General features: G+C 44.5%; 2 protein-coding genes across 2 annotated transcripts; both read left to right on the top strand.

Annotated features, from left to right (window-relative positions):
* On the top strand, nt 378-8,439 carry LOC8060927 (putative disease resistance protein RGA3). The gene is given in 4 exon segments (XM_021465090.1): nt 378-1,331; nt 1,635-1,917; nt 2,509-3,087; nt 3,090-8,439. Coding segments are annotated over 2 exon segments (3,519 nt in total). The 5' UTR covers nt 378-1,331; nt 1,635-1,917; nt 2,509-2,606; the 3' UTR covers nt 6,128-8,439.
* On the top strand, nt 18,117-20,046 carry LOC8060591 (ethylene-responsive transcription factor ERF113). The gene is made up of 2 exons (XM_002445749.2): nt 18,117-18,653; nt 19,220-20,046. The coding sequence occupies exon 2, from the start codon at nt 19,222-19,224 to the stop codon at nt 19,735-19,737; it is 516 nt and encodes a 171-aa protein (XP_002445794.2). The 5' UTR covers nt 18,117-18,653; nt 19,220-19,221; the 3' UTR covers nt 19,738-20,046.

Genomic DNA, 23,977 nt, shown 5'->3' with positions numbered 1-23,977 from the left:
CATGCACTCATGGACACATGACGCTTAATAAGGTCTTGTTTAGTTCGCAAAAAATTTTGGTTCGACGTACTGTAACACTTTCGTTTTTATTTGACAAATATTGTTCAATCATAGAGTAACTAGGCTACTGTATAATTAGTTTTTATTTTCGTCTATATTTAGTGCTCCATGTGCCACAAGATTCGATGTGACGGAGAATCTTAAAAAGTTTTTGGTTTTTGGATGAACTAAACAAGGCCTAATAAATAGAGATGAAGGAGATTGATCCGCAAATGGATTGTTTAGGGAACAGTTTAGGGATAATTTAAAGACGAAAATGGCTATTTCGCCTTTATTATTTTATATCTATACAACTAAAAAGACCCGGATGTTATCGTCGTACCATCCATCGGCCTGCCTCGCTCCCGCAACGCCCTTCCTCTCCCGTCACCACGAAGATCTCCACTTGCTAACCGCCGCGCAGCTCCCCCACGCAGCTCCCCTACCCTTCTCCTCTCCGCGCTTGCTGCCGTCGAGGCCGGCGGACGCACGCCACCCTAAACCCCAGCACACCGCCGGACGCACGCCAGGCCAACCGCCGCCGCGCAGCTCCCCCACGCAGATCCCCTAAACCTTCTCCTCTCCGCGCTTGCTGCCGTCGCGGCCGGCGGACGCAGGCCAGGCTGCCCCAGCACTCCGCCGGACGCACGCCAGGCTGCCGCCGTCCAGCTCCGCCACGCAGATCCCCCACCGAGGAGGCCGCACCCACCACCCGCAGGTGAGGCAGGGCGGCTTCGATTGGGCTGCGGTGATTCGGGGGGCCGGATCTGGCTGGGGCTTCGTCGGATCTCGGGCTATTTCGGCGTGGTTGCATTCCAAATCTCACGATCCCTAATCTTGGCTGCCACCACAATCTCGCCGCGAGCCCCTGGAACATCTACACCCGCTTCTCCGCCGTTGGCGTCGAGATCGCACGCCGCGGGGAAGGCGCTCGGCGCTCGCGTCGGCGGTTCGAGGCCACCCGCCGTAGCCGCTCCCATCGCTGCCGTAGGCGGTGGCTTTGCCTAGGAAGAGAGCCTTCCCTGCCAGTTCAACGGCGCATCTCCATCTGGGCAGGCACCTTTCCAAGGTCACACGACGCGTCTCCGTCTTCCCCGACGGGCGAGCTCAGCCTCTGCAACGAGTGAGCTCCCCGGCGGCGGCCGTATCAGGCTCCTCTCCAAGGTCACGCGTGGGCTCCGTCTTCCCCAGCGAACCACACCCAGGCGAGGCTGCGATGGCCCTGGCGGGTGCTCGTCCAAGGATCCGCGCGGTGGTGAGTCAGGATGGATGAGGGGCCCTCGCACCACCAGGTACGTTTGCCCCTTGGTCTACCTTCCTCCTATGCCAAACCACGCACCCAAACCTGAACTTAGTATTTGTGCTCAAATCTGATCTGGTAACAAGTGTATATGCATGTATTATGCCTACTAACTTCAGTTTTGTACAAATATGTACAAGTACCATGAGAAGTCCATTGTCTGCACATCAGTGCATTGCAATGTTCTTTTTGTCTATACCAATGTTGCTCTTTTTATTTTTCTAATGATGAGCCACTGATGGCATTGTTTTCTCGATCCCTTTTGTTCTTGCTGACAATGGACAATTTTACACAGTTATTGTGCAGAAAGGATTTGATCCACAATGGTTGGCAAATGCACTGCGGACGACGAACTTATCCGGCGTCCTCATCAGCAAACTTGTCTGTATAAAAGGATCAGATGCCCTTTCAAAACACTTGAATAATTATAGATTATTAATGGCTAAGCAAAATCGTTTCTGCTAGAGTGCACACTTTATGCTGCAAATGCCAGGATGCGAGACATTGTCACATCTTGTACTGCTGGCTAACTATCTGTGTTCTCTCATAAGAATCAAAATCGGTCATAAAACCAGATGGTGAGTTTTGTTATTTTTATGTGTATGTTTGATCATTTTATATGAGAAGAGCCATTTCACCTAGGTGTCTGGTTCTAAATAGCATATGTATGACTTTCTTATGGTCATTGTTTGTTATCTAAAAATAATCATCTCTGCCCCTACATAAACCAATGTTTCTAGAATAATATATAGACTGACTGTGGACTGTGCTATATGTTTGCTTTTGTTACAATGATGATATTCTTGACTAACATGTCTGCCCCTGCATAACCCAAGTTTGTTGATGAGGACAATCTCTTGTTCCTCGCTGAGAACTGAAATTTCTTCTCCCTATCCCTTTGATCTTGTCTGGCTATTTCCTTCTTATTTTCCAAACAATTTTTTGACCCATTATTAAACAACAATGTTAATTGTATGAACTTTGTCTATTTGATTAAATGTCACTTTACCGTTCATATTTAATTTTGTAATATTATTATCTTATCGTGTGATCTGTGTGTTTTTAGTACATATAAAAGTTTTGTTGTCCCGTAGCAACGCACGGGCACGAACCTAGTTTATTTAAAAGGCGCAGATGTTGACAGCTCGTCCCCTTCGTCTTCCTTCCAGATCGCGCTCTCGCAATCCACATCGGCACATCGCGCGCACAGCTTGCAGACCAGTGAGGGCCTGAGAGGCTGAGAGCCATCCCAGCAAGGGCGCCGCCCATGGCTGAGTCGCTCCTCCTCCCCGTGGTGCGCGGCGTGCTTGGCAAGGCCACCGATGCGCTCGTCAAGAATGTCAGCCGCATGTGGGGCATCGACGGCAACCGCCGCGACCTGGAGCTCAAGTTTCTGTACGTGCAGTCCCTACTGGCCGACGCCGAGGCGAAGGCCGAGGCGGACACCGAGGCCGGCCGCGCCGTCAAGGCGTGGATGAAGGAGCTCAGGGCCGCCGCGTACCAGGCCGACGACGTTCTCGACGACTTCCAGTACGAGGCGCTGCGCCGCGAGGCCCACAGCCTTCGTTCTACCTCCAGCAAGGTACTTGACTACATCACCTTCAGAAATCCACTGGTGTTCCGTCTTAAAGCGAGCAGGGACCTCAAGAATGTGCTGGACAAGATCCACAAGCTGGTGGAGGATATGAAGAAATTTGATCTGCTGCAGCGCGAGCCAGTGGCGCCACAAGCTCTGTATAGGCACACGCATCGGCACTGGACGAGTCTGCAGACTTCATTGGAAGAGACAACGACAAGGATTTCGTGGTGAAGCTTTTGCTGGACCAGCAAGATCAGCGGAATGTGCAGGTTCTGCCCATCATAGGAATGGGAGGTCTGGGCAAGACCACACTAGCCAAGATGGTGTACAATGACAGCAATATTCAGAAGCACTTTGAGTTGAAGATGTGGCACTGTGTCTCAGACAACTTCGAAGCCATTTCTGTTGTGAGATCCATCATAGAGTTGGCTACAAATGCAAGATGTGACCTGCCTGACACCATAGAGCTGTTGCAAGGGAAGCTGCATGAAGTTGTTGACCGGAAAAGGTTCCTACTAGTTCTTGATGATGTGTGGAATGAAGATCAGCAGAAGTGGGAGGATGATCTTAAGCCGCTGCTATGTTTTTCTAATATTGGATTGGGAAGCATGATTGTTGTCACAAGTCGAAGCCAAAAAGTTGCCTCTATAATGGGCACTCTTCCACACCATGAACTAGCATGCTTGAGTGATGGTGATTCATGGGAATTGTTCTCAAAGAAAGCATTTAGTAAAGGGGTGCAAAAGCAAGAAGAGTTGATAACGATCGGTAAACTGATTGTTAGCAAGTGCAAGGGACTACCTCTTGCTTTAAAGACAATGGGTGGCTTGATGAGTTCCAAACATCAAATTAAGGAATGGGAGGCCATTGCAGAGGATGATAGGGTTGGCAAAGATGAAGTATTGTCCATTTTAAAATTGAGCTACATGCACTTGTCATCCGAAATGAAGCAATGCTTTGCCTTCTGTGCGGTATTCCCTAAGGATTATGAGATGGATAAGGATAAGTTAATCCAACTATGGATGGCAAACAATTTTATTCATGCAGATGGAACTACAGATTTTGTGCAGAAAGGTGAATTTATTTTCAGCGAGTTGGTGTGGAGGTCATTTATTCAAGATGTGGATGTCAAGATATTTGATGAATATCATTTCGCTGCACCTGCACACAAGAAAATTGGGTGTAAAATGCATGATTTAATGCATGACTTAGCACAAGAAACTACAGATGAGTGTGTTGTTGAAGCAGAGCTAATTCAGCGGAAAACATTGATAAACAATGTACGTCACATCCAGTTGTCATGGTCTAAACCAAAAGAACAAATCACTAGATTGATGGAAAACTCATCTCCTATCCGCACTTTATTAACTCAGTCAGCACACGTGTCTTTTAGTAAATCAGATCTCAAGGCACTCAAGAAGTTAAAACTAACATCATTAAGAGCACTACGTTGGGGAAACCGATCTGTTATCCGTACAAAGCTCATAAATACAACACATTTAAGATATCTTGATCTTTCGGGGTCAAGAATTGTTAGATTGCCGTCTTCAGTTTGTATGTTGTATAATTTGCAATCATTGATTCTGGATCATTGTTGGAAACTAGAGTTTTTACCGGAATGCATGCAAACTATGAGAAACCTCACCCACATTTATTTAACAGGATGTGATAAGTTGAAGCGGATGCCTCCAAAACTTAGTCTGCTACACAACCTCTGCACACTCACAAAATTTATTGTTGACTATGGAGATGGCTTTGGTATTGAGGAGCTCAAAGACCTAAGACAACTTGGAAATAGGTTGGAACTGTTAAATTTAAGGAAAGTAAAGAGTGGTTCGAAGATCAATCTCCATGAGAAAAAGAATCTAACTGAACTATTTTTGCATTGGGGTCGTAGCAGAAAATACAATCCATTGCATAATGAGGTCATCAGTAACAATGAGGAAGAAGTGCTAGAATCTCTTGCACCTCATGTTGAGCTGAAAACAATGGGGCTACATGGGTATGCTGGCTTATCCATCTCACAATGGATGAGAGACCCACAAAAGTTTCAGTGTTTAAGAGAACTATATATTTCCAACTGCCCAAGATGTAAGGATATGCCATTTGTGTGGTTATCATCCTCTCTTGAGAAATTGTATTTACGCTGCATGGATAGCCTGTCTGTATTATGTAAGAACATTGACATGGAAGGTTCAAGGTGCAATACCTCTCTAGCAATTTTTCCAAAGTTAAAGACAATGTGGTTGGAGACATTGCCAGAGTTGGAGAGATGGGCAGAAAACAGTGCAGGAGAACCTAATAGTTTGTTGGTGTTTCCCCAGCTGGAAGAGCTGCACATCATCAACTGCATGAAAATTGCAACTCTTCCGGAAAGCCCAGCTCTCACTTCTCTAAATTGTTACAGTAAGCCTGTAGAAGGCCTCGTTCCTATGGGCATCCCTTTGGGATCTTGTCCATCTATTGTCCAGTTGAACATTGGGATGCTGGTAGACATGGTGATGCCTGTAAAGAATCATCAAAACCAAAGCCAAAGACCTCCGCTAGACTGCCTGAGAAGTTTGCGTGTACAAAATGACAGTGGCTTCATATCAGTGTTCAACTCATCCAAATTGCAACTTGGTCTTGGGGATTGCCTGGCCTTCGTGGAACAATTGGAAATCTCATCATGCGACAATATTTTGCACTGGCCAGTAGAGGAGTTCAGATGCTTGGTTGGGCTTCGATCTCTGGATATTAAATGGTGCGACAGACTAGAGGGGAAGGGCTCATCATCCAAGGAAATCCTTCCTCTACCCCAGTTGGAAAGGTTGGAAATATATAGCTGTGATAGCTTGCTGGAGATACCGAAGCTGCCCGCTTCACTTGGGGAATTGGAGATTAATTCGTGCAGAAGTTTGGTGGCGCTGCCTTCGAACCTTGGAGATCTGCCAAAATTGAGGCATCTCAATCTGTGGGTCTGCGATGAGCTGAAAGTGCTGCCTGATGGGATGGATGGCCTCCCTTCTCTTGAGCAACTGTGGATCGGTTCTTGCCCTGGGATTGATAAATTTCCACAGGGCCTCCTCCAGCGGCTCCCGGCCCTCAGATCCCTGGACATACGGGGCTGCCCTGACCTGCAGAGACGTTGCAGGGAAGGTGGGGACTACTTCGACTTTGTCTCTCCAATTCCAGATAAAGACATACCCGCAGCAACAACAAAACCCTAAATGAAGAAGTCCCCAGGGAGGTTCCTCCCCTTGTGTGGTGGTGACTCTCAGAGTAATTGAGGTGTGTAATCTATCACCTCCAACTATCTCTCATATTCCTACTCCTTCCTTCCTAAAGGCTGAGATCACTACAGTTTTGGTTGTTCTTGTTAAGTATATGAAGGCCCATCTAATATAGGCCCATATGGCCCATGAGGCTCTCTATATATAGTTATCTCCACTAATGGAGTTATCATCTTCTCAAATTACTAAGGTTAGTAACATGCTAACAAAGCAAGGTTTAGGGTCGAATTAGGGCTAATCTGATCCCTAATCACCCAAGATCCATTTTTTTTTCTCTGGTGGCCGCACGCCCTTCGCGTTGGGGTTCCTCTGTTTTCCAGCGGGCGGCTCGTCGCCGTCGCGCTGCGTCATCTGCATCTTCTTCATACGCGGGGCCGCGTCTGGGTCTTCACGCGCGGGGCCGCGTCATCTCATGCGCGGACGGACGCGAGGGGCAGCGGGTCTTCACGCTCGGACTTCGTCGACTCGCGTCTGGGACTTCACGCGCGGGGCTGCGTCATCTCACGCGCGGCGCGCGGACGGACGCGAGGGGCAGCGGGTCTTCACGCGCGGACTTCGTCGACGCGCGGATCTCGTCCGACCTGCACGTGCGTGGCACGCGCGCCTGTCTTCACGCGCGCACAAGCGGCCATCTGCCGCCCGACTTCCTGCTGTCCGCTTGGAAACGTGCCTCTTGCCCGTGGACTCAGTACTGCAACCGGCTTCATCCTCTGCTTCCATAGTGATCATCTCAGGCAGCATCCAGTCACAGTGGTAACAAATTTTCTCTTCTCCTTATTGGTCTGCTAGAAGTTCCCAGTCATGTCACAGCTCAACACCATTGTTATCAACATTACTCTTGATGGTCAGAATTACCCAGAATGGGCATTTTGTGTGGAAACTGCTTTGAGGGGTCATGGCCTCCTTTTTCATCTCACTGATGATCCTCCTGTGCTTCAGCAAGATCAGAGTAATGCTGCTGATGTCAAAACTTGGCAGATCAATGATGGCAAGGTGATGGCTGCCATGGTCAACAACACTAAGCAATCCATGATTATGAGTCTGTCCAAGTGCCAAACAGCCAAGGCTATCTGGTCATGCTTGAAGGGTCGCTATGTTCAGGACAGTGGTGCTCTTTTGCACACCCTCATGCAGCAAACCCATGTTATCGAGCAGCAAGACATGTCTATTGATGAGTACTACTCAGCTTTTGGTCGTCTGATGGGATCCTTGACCTCTATGGTGCCTGCGTGTACAGCTGCTGATTGTCCAGCCCACAAATTTATTGACAAGTTCCTTATCGTTTTGTCATGGGTGTTAAAGCAGAATTGGATTCCATACGTACTCGGTTGCTTCATGATTCTTCTACTCTAACCATGACAAAGGCACTATCAGATTTGCTTGCTGAAGAGACGCGTCTCCGGTCTCTGAACTCTTCCATGCAAGTGTCTCACAGTGTGTTGGCTGCTAAGAAGTTCAGTACACCAAAGAGTGTCTCTCTGGAGCCTTGTCCGCATTGTGGTAAAACTGGTCACACTCCAGAAAATTGTTTCCTGCATCATCCAGAGAAATTGGCTGAATTTCGTGCTCGTCGCGCTGCTCGCACCACTAGGGGTCGTGGTACAGTTTCCACTCCTAGAGGCTCTGTGTCAGTTGCTGCTGCTGCTGGGTCTTCCTCTTCGTCTTGGGTACTTGATTCCGGGGCTTCTTTCCATGTCACATCTGATCAGTCTCAGCTTGTTGCTTGCAAGCCTGTTGCCGATGGTGCTTCTATTCAGACAGCCGATGGTACATCCTGTCATATTACACATCAGGGCTCTCTTTCCAATTCTTATTTCTCTGTTCCTGATGTGTCTTTTGTACCTCAATTGTCTATGAACCTCCTTTCTGTTGGTCAACTTGCTGACCATAACTGTTTTGTTGGATTTGATGACTCATCTTGCTTTATTCAGGATCGTCGAACCGGGACTGTACTTGGGACTGGCCATCGCCGTAGTGGCTCACCTAGCCTCTATGTCCTCGACACCTTGCGTCTTCCTCATATCTCCGCTCATGTGTCATCAGCCGTTTCTTCATCATCGCCATCTACTTCGTCCTTCGCCGAGTGGCATCACCGTCTTGGTCATTTATGTGGGTCTCGTTTGTCTAATTTAATAAATAAAGGTTGTTTAGGTCCCACATCCATCGAGTCTAGTTTCCATTTTAAAGGTTGTAAGCTTGGGAAACAGATACAACTCTCATATTCTATTAGTGATTCCCATGCTGCTAAACCTTTTGATCTTATTCATTCTGATGTATAGGGTCCTGCACCTTTTGCTACAAAGGGTGGTCATAAATATTATGTTATTTTTATTGTTGATCATTCTCGATATACTTGGATTTACTTTATGAAGCATCGGTCTCAGTTGTGCTCTGTTTACCAAACATTTGCTCGCATGGTACACACTCAGTTTTCTATCCCGATTCGATTTTTTCGTTTTGATTCTGGTGGAGAGTATTTATCCATTGCCTTTCGCCAGTTTTTGGACTCTGAGGGTACTCTTGCTCAGCTTTCTTGTCCTGGTGCCCATGCTCAAAACGGGGTTGCTGAACGCAAACACCGTCATCTGATAGAAACAGCTCGCACACTTTTGATTGCTTCTTTTGTTCCTTCACACTTTTGGGGAGAGGCTGTTTCAACGTCTGTGTATCTTATTAATAGACAACCATCGTCCAAATTGTCTGTTAAGTGTCCTGGTGAGGTTCTTTTCGGGACTCCTCCTCGCTATGACCATCTTCGAGTTTTTGGATGTCTATACTATGTTTTGCTTGCCCCTCGTGAGCGAACAAAGTTGACTGCTCAGTCAGTTGAGTGTGTTTTCCTAGGATACAGTCCTGAGCATAAGGGTTATCGTTGCTATGATCCCTCTTCTCGTCGTATACGTATCTCCCGTGATGTCACCTTTGTTGAGGATCATCCTTTCTTTTATAGCTCTTCTACCAAGTCATCATATGTTCCTACAGAGTCCACCTCTTTTATGTCCCTTCCTCCTACTTCAGTCTGTGATGATGCCAGTCCACAATGTGTGTCCCCTCCCAGTCCACTCATTCATATTCCTTTATCTCTAGACATTCTTGATTGACCTCCACCACCATGATCACCTCCTCCACCACCTCTTGTTGATAATCAGCCATCCATCCTTCCTGCGTCACCACCACGTCATCCACCCATCATCAAGACCTATTCTCGCCGTCCTAAAAATCCTATTCCCACCTCATCGGCCAGTCCTGATGCTCCTAGTGTTGCTGATTTTACTAATTCTGATGAGCCGTGTGCTATTTCTGATGAGACACAGGTTGATCCACGATATAATCTACGAAATCGTGCTACTATTGTGCCTCCTGACAAGTTGGGATTTCCTCGTGCGAGTGCTATTGTTGATGAGCCATCCACTTATCAGGAAGCATCTTGTATTCCGGAATGGCAGCTTGCTATGTCTGAGGAGCTTGCTGCTCTTGATCTTCAAGGCACTTGGGAACTTGTTCCACTACCTTCACATGCCGTACCGATCACTAGTAAGTGGGTTTTTAAGATTAAAACCAAGTCCGATGGTTCTATGAGAGATATAAAGCCCGTCTTGTTGCACGCGGGTTTCAGCAAACTCCAGGACTTGATTATGACGAGACATTTGCCCCTGTTGCTCACATGACCACTGTCCGTACTTTACTCGCAGTGGCTGCTTCATCTTCTTGGGCCATATCTCAGATGGATGTTAAGAACGCTTTTCTTCATGGTGATTTGAATGAAGAAGTTTATATGCAACCACCTCCAGGTGTTGATGCTCCTCCAGGTTTTGTTTGTCGACTTCGCCGTGCTTTATATGGTCTTAAACAGGCACCTCGTGCTTGGTTTGAACGTTCTGTATCAGTGATAAAGACAGCTGGTTTCACACCTAGTGATCATGACCCTGCTCTATTTATTCATATCTCACCTCGTGGTCATACATTGCTTCTTCTATATGTTGATGATATATTGATTACGGGTGATGATGTGGAAAACATTTCTCTTGTGAAACAACAGCTTGGTGAGCACTTTCAAATGTTCGATTTAGGTCCTCTCAGCTATTTCTTAGGCATTGAGGTTAAGCAGTGTGCCAATGGATACTATGTTTCTCAGACCAAGTACATACAAGATCTTATTGCTCGTTCTGGTATCACTGACAATCGGACAACTGCTACACCGATGGATCTTCACTTGCAACTTCGTCCTACTGATGGTACACCTCTTCCGGACCCCTCTAGATATAGACATCTTGTGGGTAGCCTTGTTTATCTGACTGTTACCAGACCGGATATTGCTCATGCAGTCCATATTCTAAGTCAGTTTGTGAGTGCTCCCATTTCTGTTCATTTTGGGCATTTACTTCGTGTGCTACGGTACTTAAGGGGGACATCATCTCGGTGTTTATTCTATGCCCGTAATAGTCCGCTTCAACTCCATGCTTACTCGGACTCCACTTACCACAACTTTGAAAGCAAATTGTAATTTAGTAGCCAAAATATTTCTTGTCTGCTGGTTTTTGTTGTTTGGTACACCATATTCTGCATAAATGATTATACATTGATTTAGCTAAATCAACCGCTTTTCCCCCAACACCATTTTGGCTTATTATCCTCAACCGATAGCAAAGGACCACCTAGTTTCCAAGCCTTGTAAACTGATATTGTTATCTTCTGAAAGTAGGATTCCATCTTCTACTGGCCATTCAGCCACAGAGTTATTTTTGCTAATAGCTAATCTCGTATAATGCAGGGAATTGCTCTTTAAGTTAAGTGGAACCAATCCACAGCATGTGCCAGATCAGAAGTCTGTTACCTTACCATTGCCAACAAGCATGATCCACCCTTTCAAATGCCTGACCTTAACTTTGGGGCCATCATTCCACACGGGCGAATTGGAGATTTGTGTCTCAACTGAACTACACAAGAATTTCTAACATATTTTTGCCAGAGGATCTTGTGGTAGAGTCAGGTTTGGTTTTTGCTGGGGTGGGGTCGTTCAACATCAACAGTATCAGGTCTCTACTCTCTATAAAGCTTATGGATTTAAAATCTGTTGCAATTTGTGGTTGGTTGCTTATTTTCTCTCTCTTTCTTTGTTTCTTGAACCAGCCTGTACTTGTTATCTTTAGTGGCTGAGCCCCCTCCAGATTCTTCAAAAAAAAAATCTCGGTAAGTATTCGGGTGTCTCCCAATGGCAATTGCATTGGGAAATAACCAGTCTGTACTAAGTAAGGCATCATCTTTACCAACAAATCTCTTGGCAAAACAAACATGCAGTTTGTTGGGAAGGGTTTGATTCGCTTGTCCTTCTCTTCTGACCACCTGCATGTCTCATCCGGAAATGTAGCTCCTGGTGAGCTTTCAACTACTGACTAGCTGGAGACACACGGATGGCATCATCTGTACAGAACTAAAGATAGATGCCTACTCCTTCCGTCCCAAAATAAGTATCATTTGTGCTTCCTGAGAGATAATTTTGACAAAATATATATTAAAAAATATTAATATTTATGGTACATAATTAGTATCATTGTACTACTGCAGAAAGAATAACCGTGGCGGCCATTTTCCCTTTTCCGTAGCGGGCAAACGCGTCCGCCACGGCCATAAGGCCACGGTAAATCGTGGCCACTTCCGTGGCGGGCGCCGCTGACCGCTGCGGTTAATCGATTAACCGTAGCGGGCAACGTAAAGCGCCCGCTACGGTTAATAGATTAACCGCAGCGGGCTCTTTATGTTGCCCGCTACGGATACTTCCATTAACCGTAGCGGTCGATTTATGTTGCCCGCCACGGTTAAGTGTTTTTAAATAAAAAAAACACATTGCAGAACCATTGCTGCATATGAATTTAAACAATTTACAAATTCCAGAAAGTAGATTTCATTTCAGAAACAGAAGATATATATATACAGACACACATATGCCTGAAAATTCAATACATAAGACACAACATATCCCTGGAGATAAGTGTAGCAGGTCCCGTCGATGCACACTACGCAGCCGGTCTTCCCTTTGATCTGCCCTGATAGTGAGAAGAGACCGGGGTAATCGGTGATGGTGACAATGATGATGGCTTTTAGGGTGAACTTCTCTTTGCGGGATGCATCAATCATCTCTACCCCAACATCAAATAACTCCTGCATTTCCTCCATCAACGGCTCTAGGAAGACATCGATATCGTTACCAGGCTGCTTCGGTCCTGAGATAAGCATGGTCAGCATAAGATACCTTCGCCTTTGACACAGATGGGAAGGTAGGTTGTAGACGGTGAGTACAACCGGCCAGGTGGTGTGCGAGCTGCTAAGCTCACCAAAAGGGTTCATCGCGTCAGTACTCAGCGCGAGCCGAACGTTCCTAGGATCCTTACCAAATTCCGGGTATGCCTTGTCAAAATCTTTCCACTGTTGGCCATCGGATGGGTGCCGCAGCATGCCATCATCCTTCTTGCGGTCAGCATGCCAGGACATGAGCTTGGCATCCTCTGGGTTCCCGAATAGTGCATGCAAGCGGTTGGTCACAGGCAGGTACCACAACGATAGTGATGGACTTTTCCTCCGCGTGTAACCCTCTTCTTCCTCATCCTGCTGAGATGAGATGCGATTAGCTGCGGCACTGCTATTCTTGGCTCCCTTCTTCCTCTTCGGACGACCCCGTAAGGCCACATCGTCGTCTTCGTCCACACGACATCCAACATTCCTCTTGTAGCGACTGGCGCCGCAGTGCGGACAACTCGTCATATTCTCATACTCCTTGCCTCGATACAGGATGCAGTGGTTGGGGCAGGCATCAAACTTTCTAAGTTTCATCGATAGGTATTTGCGGAGACCTTGTTACCCGTCGGGTACGTGGTAGCAAGGTAACTTAACAGCTCATTGAAGCTAGTATCAGACCAGTCATGCCGGGCCTTCATCATCAACATGTGGAGGTTGAACCGGAGCACCGTACACTCCTTTGGACAATTACCGCCGTCCTTATACAGTGGATCAAGTGCAGCCTGCTTCATCTCCCTGAAATTTTCCAACCACTTCGGGGAGCCATACACAACGTCGTCTTCATCGATGTGGCTGACTAAACCCTCGATCACCTCGATATCCTCCGGTTCCTGCACAGTAGCCGCCTCGCCATATGCAACACCATCTGCCATCTCCCCGAGTATATCCTCCACTCTGTCTGAATCAACGTTGTCATTGTTGCCACAGGTTGGCCCTGCAGTCGTTGGAGATGAGATGGGCGCTCTAGGTTCTTGGTTCATGGTCGTCGATGTCGAGCTCAAACCGGATGCATCACCACTGGGGTCCACTCTTTCACCGTGATGAGTCCAGACCGTGTAATCCTCCATGAAACCAAACCGAATCAAGTGAGACTGCACCGTACCTTCTTTCGTGAAGGCTGTGAGGTTCTTGCAGTGAGAACATGGACATATAGTTGTCGTCCGCTTCGATCTCTCACGGTGAGCTTTCGCCGTGGCAATAAACTTCCTCACTTCGACAAGGTACCGCGGGTCAAGCACCCGATTCATCCCATACATCCATTCCGACCTATCCATCTCGTGCCTGCGAACTGTTACACATCGAACAAAGAAGGTTTCATATGGATCCATTAAGAATCTAGAAAAAAAATATAGTTTTCTCTCTCCTCTATGAAACTAGATCTAGATCTAGATCTACCTATATATAGAGAAAGAGGAGGGAAAGAGGGGAGGGAGTTCCTATGTACCTCTTATGATGTCCTACTCCACCAAATCAAATCAAAGTTCTAAACCACAATTCAATTGTTTGGTCAAATTTTAGGGCAAAACCACTCCCCCCATGATTTGGAAGAGAGCAGCCGTGAGGAAGAAGAAGGGGTCGGCTGGCTGCTATTTATACAGCCAACGAACTACTGAAGCGGGCTTCTATAAGGAGCCCGCTACGGTAAATGTCAATTAACCGAAGCGGGCGACGTAACGTGCCCGCTACGGTAAAAGCATTAACCGTAGCGGGCAAGTTACGTCGCCCGCTTCGGTTAATACGATTAACCGTAGCGGGCTTCTTATGATGCTCGCTGCGGTTAAACATTTACCGCAGCGGGCTTTCCTGTGGCCGGGCCTATACGCGTGCGGTTGAATAACCGTGGCGGGCAAAAACTGTGCCCGCCACGGAGGTGGAAATGGTCTCGTTGCGGTTAATCAATCCTGTAGTAGTGTTGGAAAGATCTTTAAGTCTAATTTTTTAACAAATTTATTTGGAGATACAAATATTCCACGTCTTTTTTATAAATCGGATCAAACTCGTGGCATGAAAACCTAGAACGACTCTTAATTTGGGATGGCGGAAGTATGCTCTTAGTCTGTATGTGCGCTTGTTTGTTTAATCTGATTCTACTGCTAGATGGAATGGATAGGATGGAAGCTAGCTTTACGCTCTTTGTTATGTATATCTTGATCTTGACAAGGGAGTTGCTTTGGAACCCAAGTCGTTTTGGTCTTCTAGAAGGAGAATCAGGTCCCAGCAAGCAACTACTTCAAATTGATCCCAAGTCAATGAGATTAATACCCAACAACAGGTCAAGAAACATCCACACTAGTAAAGTGAGTGTTCAACAATCACCCATGTGCTGAGACTGTGAAAACATTAATCAAGACTGCCAGTTGCATGACTCATAGTCATCGCGCTACTCCATGCTTATGTAAGTTAAGTAATCTAAGGGGTTAGTGGCTGTCTCCTACTTTTTATAATATAAAATTAGCAGCCTTTTCTCCCTTCCTAGTTGCGTCCGTGCGTGATTCAGTATACGTTTCGCAATTTTTTACCAATGATCAGTCAAACTTCAGCATTAGTTTATAGGGACACAATAATGTGGTACTATTAGGACAATATTTGAATAAATACATCGAGCCCAGATGCAGATGCAGCTACCCTAGTCATCCTGTGACGTCACTCTGATTTCTGCTGTTAAGTCAACAAATAAGAGCTGAGATTGAGCCACGTCACCTCAGAGCCTAACTCCATGTGCTCATAAAAGATTGTTCAGTGATCAAATTTCAACACACGACAAACAAAAATTGTCGATCTCGTGTTGGTGTGCTCACTAAATATTATTCAGTGGTCAAAATTCAACCACACGACAAATAAAAATGGGAGTCGAATAAATTAGAGTGATGGAAGGTTAATTGAGAGCTGAGCATGTGAGCTTTGTATTAATCACACCAATGTCAGGTTTGGATGACCACTGACTTCTTTTAACCAGAAAAAGGTTATTCAGTGAGACACGGAAGTAATAGGTAGCTAGCCCACATCACTCATTCATTCCTTTTTTAGGGGAACAGCACTGAAACCATTTGAGGCACCTGTATTTGTTAGGGCTATCAAGAAAGCTTTGTCATTAAATATTTTCTTTTGTAACAAAAAGATAGTCTTTTGATATTTTCCTAGTACAAAAAAGTTTGTATTTAAATATTTTTTGACTACAGGTGTGAACAGAAAGGACTGCAAATCTATGACTTGACCTCAAATGCCGTGCTGAAGCTTCCTTGTACTTCTGCTAGCTTATCTTTGCTGCATGGTGGCCTAGTATCAAACCTTATCTTTGCTTCAAACCGTAGGAGATTAACATTAACAAGGAAATTAGTAGGTGGCTATATATAAAGCGAAAATTAGATAAGTACATCATGCATTCTGAAGGAAATCAAGAGGTCAGCTTGGGCAATATGGCCCTTGGTTGCTAGTGTGTGTAGGTATATATGTATATATAATAAATATGATATGATAAATAATTCGCAGTATACATATTGAGTATAATCGTTGGCTTTATTACAGGATTGCAATCAAAATGGGGCAGGGTACACATCACTAATTAGATGAACCCATGAAGATCATGTAGGATCAGGCGTTCCAGATGAATGGCGCCAAACCTGTCACCGTGGGACGTCCAGATACATTGCATTATCAGCACAAATCGACTACGCGTATTTATAGACGTCGGTACACAGTATGGGTATGCTCCTCCATAACAATTCAATGTGATTCATCATCCATATGCACGTTTTTTCAGAGTGCGACAGGGTTTACCTCTTCTCTCCAAGAGAAACATATGCTACCGTGCAACTAGCATCAGTAACACTATAACAGTGGGTGGTCCGAATTGCCAGGAGGTAAGAACTGTTCGTTGGATAAAAATGGATTTAAAAAATCGTACATTTCTTTTTTTTTAATTCTTTCTTTCAGGTAGAAGAAAGATCGGTAGCATGCGCACTTCGTCATTTATCCATGTTTGATTTGTCCAGCAACCTGTTCCATGCATGGGCTATAGTAGTTTTAACTTTTAAGATAGACAAGTACTAGTGATTTTTTTTATCGGGATAAGTACTAGTAATTGTGTGCCCTCTCTTATCTGTCACTCATATTGTAGCATAATACTTTTCATATTGGATATTGTTGTCATCTTTGTCTAGCTTAGTTAGAGATTATTTTAGTTACTTTTCATAACTGTAAAGCTAAGTAAGTTAGATATAGATTTAAGGGGGTGTTAAATGTTTGTTGATAGTGAGGGGCGAATGGATGTGCTTGTAAGGTTGGTTCCAAAGACTAAGTGGGATAGAATAGGATGTGGTAATCCTTTTTATATAGGCATATGGTTTGGAGGCTACTAGGATGGAGTCATCCTTATATTCTACAAATATCCAGGGCAGCCTCATCCCTCCAAATCAAAAGGGATAGAGTTGATCTGTCATGCATTTTTGCCTTGTGCCCTATTGGCTAATCAAGTTCGACGCCATTTGCCCCTACCCATAGGTCAACCACGATGTCAGGGACATATCCGATTGGAGGTGTGAGCGATGGGCATAGTCATGTGCCCGGGCTGGGGCAGTGACTGAGCAATAGGCGTTGTTGTGTGACTGGACGAGTGTGGCCATGGCAAACGAGGTGCGTGACCACCACACAATGGGAGCGCCTGAACGGGGGTATGGGACCAGCGACCGGGTGGGGTGGCTTCTAGGGCGAAACCAAGGGAGTTGACATCCATGGCATGCAAAGATCGCGGGAGGGGGGGGCTAGTTCTCCATGGCAAAGAACGAAGGAAGATGAAGTAGGAAAGCTAACATCGGAGCCCACCTCAACTTCCATTAGAGCATATTCTAAAGACCATCTATATGGCAGTTCATCACAAAACTTAGAAAACAAGCTTAAAAAAAGATAGGGCCCCAGTAGACTCTCGAAACCATTCGTCATCTTTTAGGATCTCCAAATTAAAACCACCCTAGCTTTTTTGCTATCCACTAATGGAGAGGCTAGTTTACCATAATTTTTTCACATAAGAAAATTATTATAAGCCATCGAAGTTTAGAGAACGAAAGTTAGAAAGTCTATTGAAGACAACTACAGATATGTAAAGAGAATATTCATGTGATGGCTCTCCAAGAAAGAGTAATAGAAATCGAAGTTCAAAGAAACTCTTGAAGTCGCTTTTAACCGATTCAAACCAAGCATACCTCCTACCACAAAAAAAAAACACAAAGATAACTCTACCATCTCAACCAAACGAACACGTAGGGTTACTTCATCCATTAAAAATAAGACAAAACCATCCTGTCCTCAAAGCAAACACAACCGTACTTTATTTTAAGAAAATAACGACAATAACTTAGCAGTACTAACTCGGAGACTTAGACTAATAGCAACTAGGCGTATTACTTTACGTATAGATAGTTCACGTACTTTGAATTTGTGACTAACAACATGTATCCAAAAAAGTTATAAAGTGTCAACTTTTCTTAAATAATACTACTGGTATAAAATGCCTTGTGATAATTCTCAGGAGGGTAAAGATACAACCACTTTAACCGGTCGGTCACGGTAACAAAGCGCGAGCGCGTGCGCGTGTTGTCGGAAGCCGGTTGGTTATAAAGGAGGGGGACTAGCTAGGGACGGAGGCTTCTTGAAGTGCCCCCACGTACGCACTCGATCGACTAGCTTACCTCCCCCATCCATCCATCATCATCATCAGTCGAGTGATGGAGTGAGTCCCATCCTTATCGCCTCTCTGGCTGCTCTGCGCGACGTCAACCTCCTTCTCCGTCCTTGGACGCTAAGCTAAAGAGAGTTTCTAGCCCCCCAACCCCACCGCGCGCGCGCGACTAACAGCCGGACACGTACGTGAAAAACCAACGTACGATCGAGGAGTACTCCTATGGGCGTTGCCTCGCGCGCGCCGCCGCCGCACACGCAAGCGTGGATCGACCCAGAGAGATCAGCGCCGCCGCCGCCGCCGCTCACCAGCAGGGCGCCCGCCGCGACGAGGCACAGGCGGCGGCGGGAGGCAGCGGTGGTGTGTGGTGGCGGCCCCCGTTGCGCGCCGAGGACGAGCACGCCGTCATCGTCGCGGCGCTCGCGCACGTCGTCGGCGAAGGGAGGCAGGCGCAGCAGCAGCAGCCGCCGCCCGTGCTCGGCCACGGCCAGCAAGGTACGCACGTGTTAGCGCACGGGCCCACGTGCAGTGCTCTCCGTTTTTGTTTTCTTTTGTTTTTAATCTTTGAGATTTTGGCGTCTCTGCTAGTTGTTCTTTCTGTAGATGAACTGATTTTTTTTCTCAATGAATAGGAGTATGTCATTCAGCTAGCTTTGCACTCTGCCCATGTTTGCAAATGAATAATAAAAAAAAGAGAGAGTCCAATTTACAGCCTTTTTTTTCTAATTGGTCGTCGGTGAGTACTACAGTAGTTTGCAAAGTTTATTCACAATCGATCAACAGTACTATGAATGAATTACTCTACTGTTGTACCACTGTACGTAAGTCACAATTCACAAACGTATATATATAGTAGTAATAAATAACAGTAAAAACGAGGATCTTCTTCCCGGAGGGTTCTGAAAAAAAAAAATCACAGCGCGTGCGCCTGCGCCTAGCCGACGTGGCAATCCGATCGGCATGCTTCTGACTCTGCCCGGGTGGGCCCACGCTAAACGGTGGCACTCCCTGTTGCATTTCTGACACGCTCCCTCTGTCTGCTGTGTGTGGATTGATTCCAGTGATGCACCGGACTGCGCCGGCGGTGGAGCCGCCGCAGCAGCAGCGCCTGCGGTACCGCGGCGTGCGGCAGCGGCCGTGGGGCAAGTGGGCGGCGGAGATCCGGGACCCGGTGAAGGCGGCGCGCGTGTGGCTCGGCACCTTCGACACCGCCGAGGACGCCGCGCGCGCCTACGACGCCGCCGCGCTCCGCTTCAAGGGCGCCAAGGCCAAGCTCAACTTCCCCTTCCAGCAGCCGGCCACCACGGCCACGGCTTCGACGTCGGCGACGCTGGCACCGACTCCGCGGCAGGGGACGCGCCACGCCGCAGCTGCGCCTGCTGGTGCCCATCAGCAGGAGTTCCCGGACCTCAGCCGGTACGCGCACATCCTCCAGAGCGGCGGCGACCTCGACCTGCAGGCCTTCTCCGGCGCTGGCGGGCTGACGCCAGGGCGGTCCTCGACTACCACGGCATCGGCGTCGTCATCGTCGCCGCCGGCGCCGTCGGTGGATTGGTTTCCATGGCGAGGTCCTGCCTAACTAGATGCATACAGCAGTACTGATGAACTGATGATCAGCAGCAAACATGAGACATGTAGTTAAGTTAGCGTCTCTTTAGTCCTTCAATTCGAATCCATGAAATCCTGTAGCTATAACAATTAGTTATTACTCCCCTCCATTCTAAATTATAGATGTTTGGTTTTTTTTCTAAAAAGGTGAAAATGTTTTTATAATTTGAAATAGAGAGAGTATGTTCAAAGGTTGACAGATTTAGGGGTCTAAAATATTAGGTGATGTACATTCCATCCGAAAAAATACTTCTTCCATTTAAATTCGTAATTCATTCTATTTTTTTGGTACATAGTTGATATACACCATGTTCGATATAGTTTTAAAATTTATTATATATCTAGAAAAGTAAAAATAACATAATTGATATATACTAGGAGTATGTTCAAATATATTATGTTCTTAAAAAAAGTCAAAATAACTTACGATTTGAAAGAGACAGAGTACAATTTTAGATCTGTCAAAGTTAAACTATATCAAATTTGACTATAATAATATCAACATATATGATTCCAGGTAGCTATACTATTAAAAACATGTAGCATGGTGAATTTAATAATATATACATTTAGCATGATACTATCTTCATTCAAGAAATGATATAATTCTCGTTTTCCCAAAAAGTCAAATAGCTTGAATTTTGACTAAATTTATATCGAAAAAGTACAAACAATCATGATATAAAATATTATATATATATATATATATATAATATACTGTAATAAATTTGATCAAAGTTAAACTCATTTGACTGATATTGATCAAAAGAAAAATATTGTTGATTGACCATAAAATTTTGACCGATAAGTTCAGAGGGCCTTAGGCCATGTTTGGTTTAGAAAGTTAAATTTTAATTTCTATCACATCGAATGTTTGACACATGCGTGAAGTACTAAATATAGACTATTTATAAATTTAAAACACAACCAGAGAGTAATTTGTGAGACAAATTTTTTAAGTCTAATTAGCCCATAATTAAATAAAAATTGTTAAATAAAATAAAAAATTTTTTACAGTATCTATTAAATTTTAATACCATGGCAGAGGAGTAGTACACCTCAATATCACTGGCTTGTGACACGTCGGGTAGGCGCAGTGCAGGTCGTACTCGTACGGGGTACCATATGAACTGAAGCGAGAGCTAGTGACAGTTAAGTTGACAATACATTTTAGTGACACAGTCTAGGCAGGACTTATCAGTATCCCCAAAGTGTGTGGTCAAATGCTGCAATTTGCTCAATGTGGGGATCGAAACTGAGGACTCGGGACCATGCACGTCATTCTTATCTGATTTTCGTTCAAGCCCCTTGGACAGTAGTATAGTGGACAGGATAAGAAGGCGATCGAAGACCGAACTGATAGGCATTCCAAGCCGCAGCCAGCTAACTGTTTCCGGCCCGTTGATTTTGTACGCGTGGATGAGACTTGGTCGCTGCTTTTTACACTACCAAAGGGCGCTATGTGTCCAAAGTCGCCGTCCCAAAGAAACAACGGCGATTTTGTGCTACTATACCAGTGCGCACAGATCAAGATCGCCTAAAGGCATCCTCGAGGAACTCGATGCCAAACAACGTTGTTTCATGTGGACGACGGGCGGCACACGCAGGATAGCTCCAATGGATATCCAGCGCTCCAATAGTGTTCATATAATATTTTATACAAATAACAAAGAGAGAGTAACAAATTAGCTCTTCGTGAAGAGAGCTAGGCCCATACCGTTTTCTAAGATTCATAGATTGCACACTTTTGTGTACTAACATGTTAGATTAATCTATATTTTTTGTGAGATCCAGTTATAAACGCAGACATTCATATACACAAGAACACACTAACTTTTAAAAGTTCATACGGGCTAGCAAGTTGACTCTATTTTTCTATGCTTGCATCTTTTTTTTTCTAATAAGTTCAATGTGGCAACCTTCACTCTATTGATCACTGGTGGTGAGCATTGGGCAAAACACCGAGGTTGGTGACAAAGATAGTGTGTTTACTAATCATTCTGGTAGTATGAGATATTTGAAAAGAGATAAATGCAACAACTTTTATCATCGCCATAGCACCGCGAAAGCACTCATTGGCAACATAAAGGAAGAGCCGAAGAGGCAAGAATTGTGTGGGGCAAGAGAAAAAAACTGGTGTGATCATCCCTACCTCTTTTGAGGGCTTTAGTTTTTAAGCTTTCTGTGTTGTTTTGTTGAATTCAATTGTCTCTTGTTTGATGGACTTTTGCTCCTATCTGTTTTTTTTTTAAAAAAAACTTACTACCAACGTTTGTTCTACTCGTGGATTCATTGAGTGGATTCTTCTTCTAACCTTCAACCGTCGTCAGTCCAACCACCTCAACTTGCTCCACCATGCTATGGCATTGCATCTCGTCACTATCACTCTGCCTTAGCACCGTCCTCCTTCGTATATAGCCAGCTGCTCTATTATCCTTGACGACTTGAATGTCAAATTGCTAAGCTCAAGTAGTGACTCAATTGTCTTCGACTTAAGCTCAAGTTGCTAAGAAAGTAGTGACTCAATTGTCTTTGACTTAAAGCTCAACTTTCTAAGCAAGTAGCGGCCATGACCATCAACTTGTAATTCTATAACCTCGACATTCTTAATAATGGACAAATATTGTGAAATATATCTTCTCAAGAGCATGGACAAACAAAACGGACGAACAGAGAAAGCGAAGGGAACAATCATCACAGCTGAGAGAGAGAGAGAGAGAGAACAATCATCAACTCAAATCCTATTGCAATCAGTTGCTCTTGTCCTAAGATCCTCACGCTCCCAAAATATTTCATTTTCGTTGCACAAAATTTTGCATGAAGTCCAGAAATTACAGATAGACACGAACACGACGCTGAGTTGCATCCAGTCATCCACGGATCCACCGATGTGAAGAAAGAGAATAGCGAGAGAAACAGGCCATCGAATCAGATTGGATGGGAACGGGATGAGATCCTCGTAACCATTGGCCGGCCATTTTATTTCCGACAGCGACCCGCATATGTGTGCTCCCATCCTCCGGGACCAAATCCACGCCGTCCAAATGAGACCCCAGCATACTGGTAATGTTTCAGATACACCCTCAAAAGAAATAATATTCGGTCTTGAGCTCCAGTCATTTGCAAAGGGAAATTAGGGAAAATAACAACGAAGAACTACAAAACCCGACTGGAGTCAAATGAGCACCTGAGTGTTCTTAAGAATTTCTAGCTAGTCTTGTAATCACCAAGTCAAATTGACTGATCATCTTTCGGTCGAATCGTAGTATAAATAAATGTAGATATAGACGTACAATCACTCCTAAACACAAACAAGCCCAGTTTATCTATTTTATACAGTTTATGCAATTTTCTAAATTATTATCTTTAATTATTTTCTTCTCTGGCCCTAAAATTTGTAGAGTTTTGCACTGATGGTCCACATTTTTGCTATGGCCTGAAGAGATCCAATACAAATATAACCTACCAATTGTAATATTCCTAAATACCCTCTTCGTCCTAAAATAACTATCGCTCTCACTTTCCGTGAAATAACTTTGACTAAATATATATTTAAAAATTTTAATACTTATAATACATAATTAGTATCATTAAAAAGATATCTTAATCTAATTTTAACAAATTTATTTAGAGATATAAATGTTACACATATTTTATAGAAATCTAGTCAAACTTGTGATGCTGAAACCCAAAATTATAGTTATTTTGGAACGGATGGAATACTATAAATACTAGACCATCCATCCTAAAAAGAAAGTAACTCTCACGATTAGTTATTAGATATATTTTTATAGTAAAAATGTTTGTATACATGAATGTTGATACAATTTTCAATGGACTTGGTTAAACTTAAAGATGTTTGACTTATTTTAAAATTGGAATTACACTTTTTTATTTTTTTAGGATGGAATGAGTAAAGCACGATACACCATCAAAAACTAGTTTAAGATTTTAGGATACTATAATCATTATGGTTAGAGAGAGGTAATTTTGAAAGTTTTCTTTTTGTGATGAACAATTTTGAAAGTTGAGAACTATGAAATATAAGGTTATTTTAGTTATACTTAAACTATTATTAACATGGTCTTTAGTATAACACATTTCTTATTTAGAGAAATATATATTATCCAAAATATTAATAAAGGGTACACATTGCGAACATGTTTCAAAAGAAATCTACCTTTGCTAATTTGACGTTGCCAATTTATAAA

Source organism: Sorghum bicolor, chromosome 7, assembly GCF_000003195.3.
Source record: "Sorghum bicolor cultivar BTx623 chromosome 7, Sorghum_bicolor_NCBIv3, whole genome shotgun sequence".
NCBI lineage: Eukaryota > Viridiplantae > Streptophyta > Magnoliopsida > Poales > Poaceae > Sorghum > Sorghum bicolor.
This window is presented reverse-complemented; position numbering and strand designations above follow the sequence as displayed.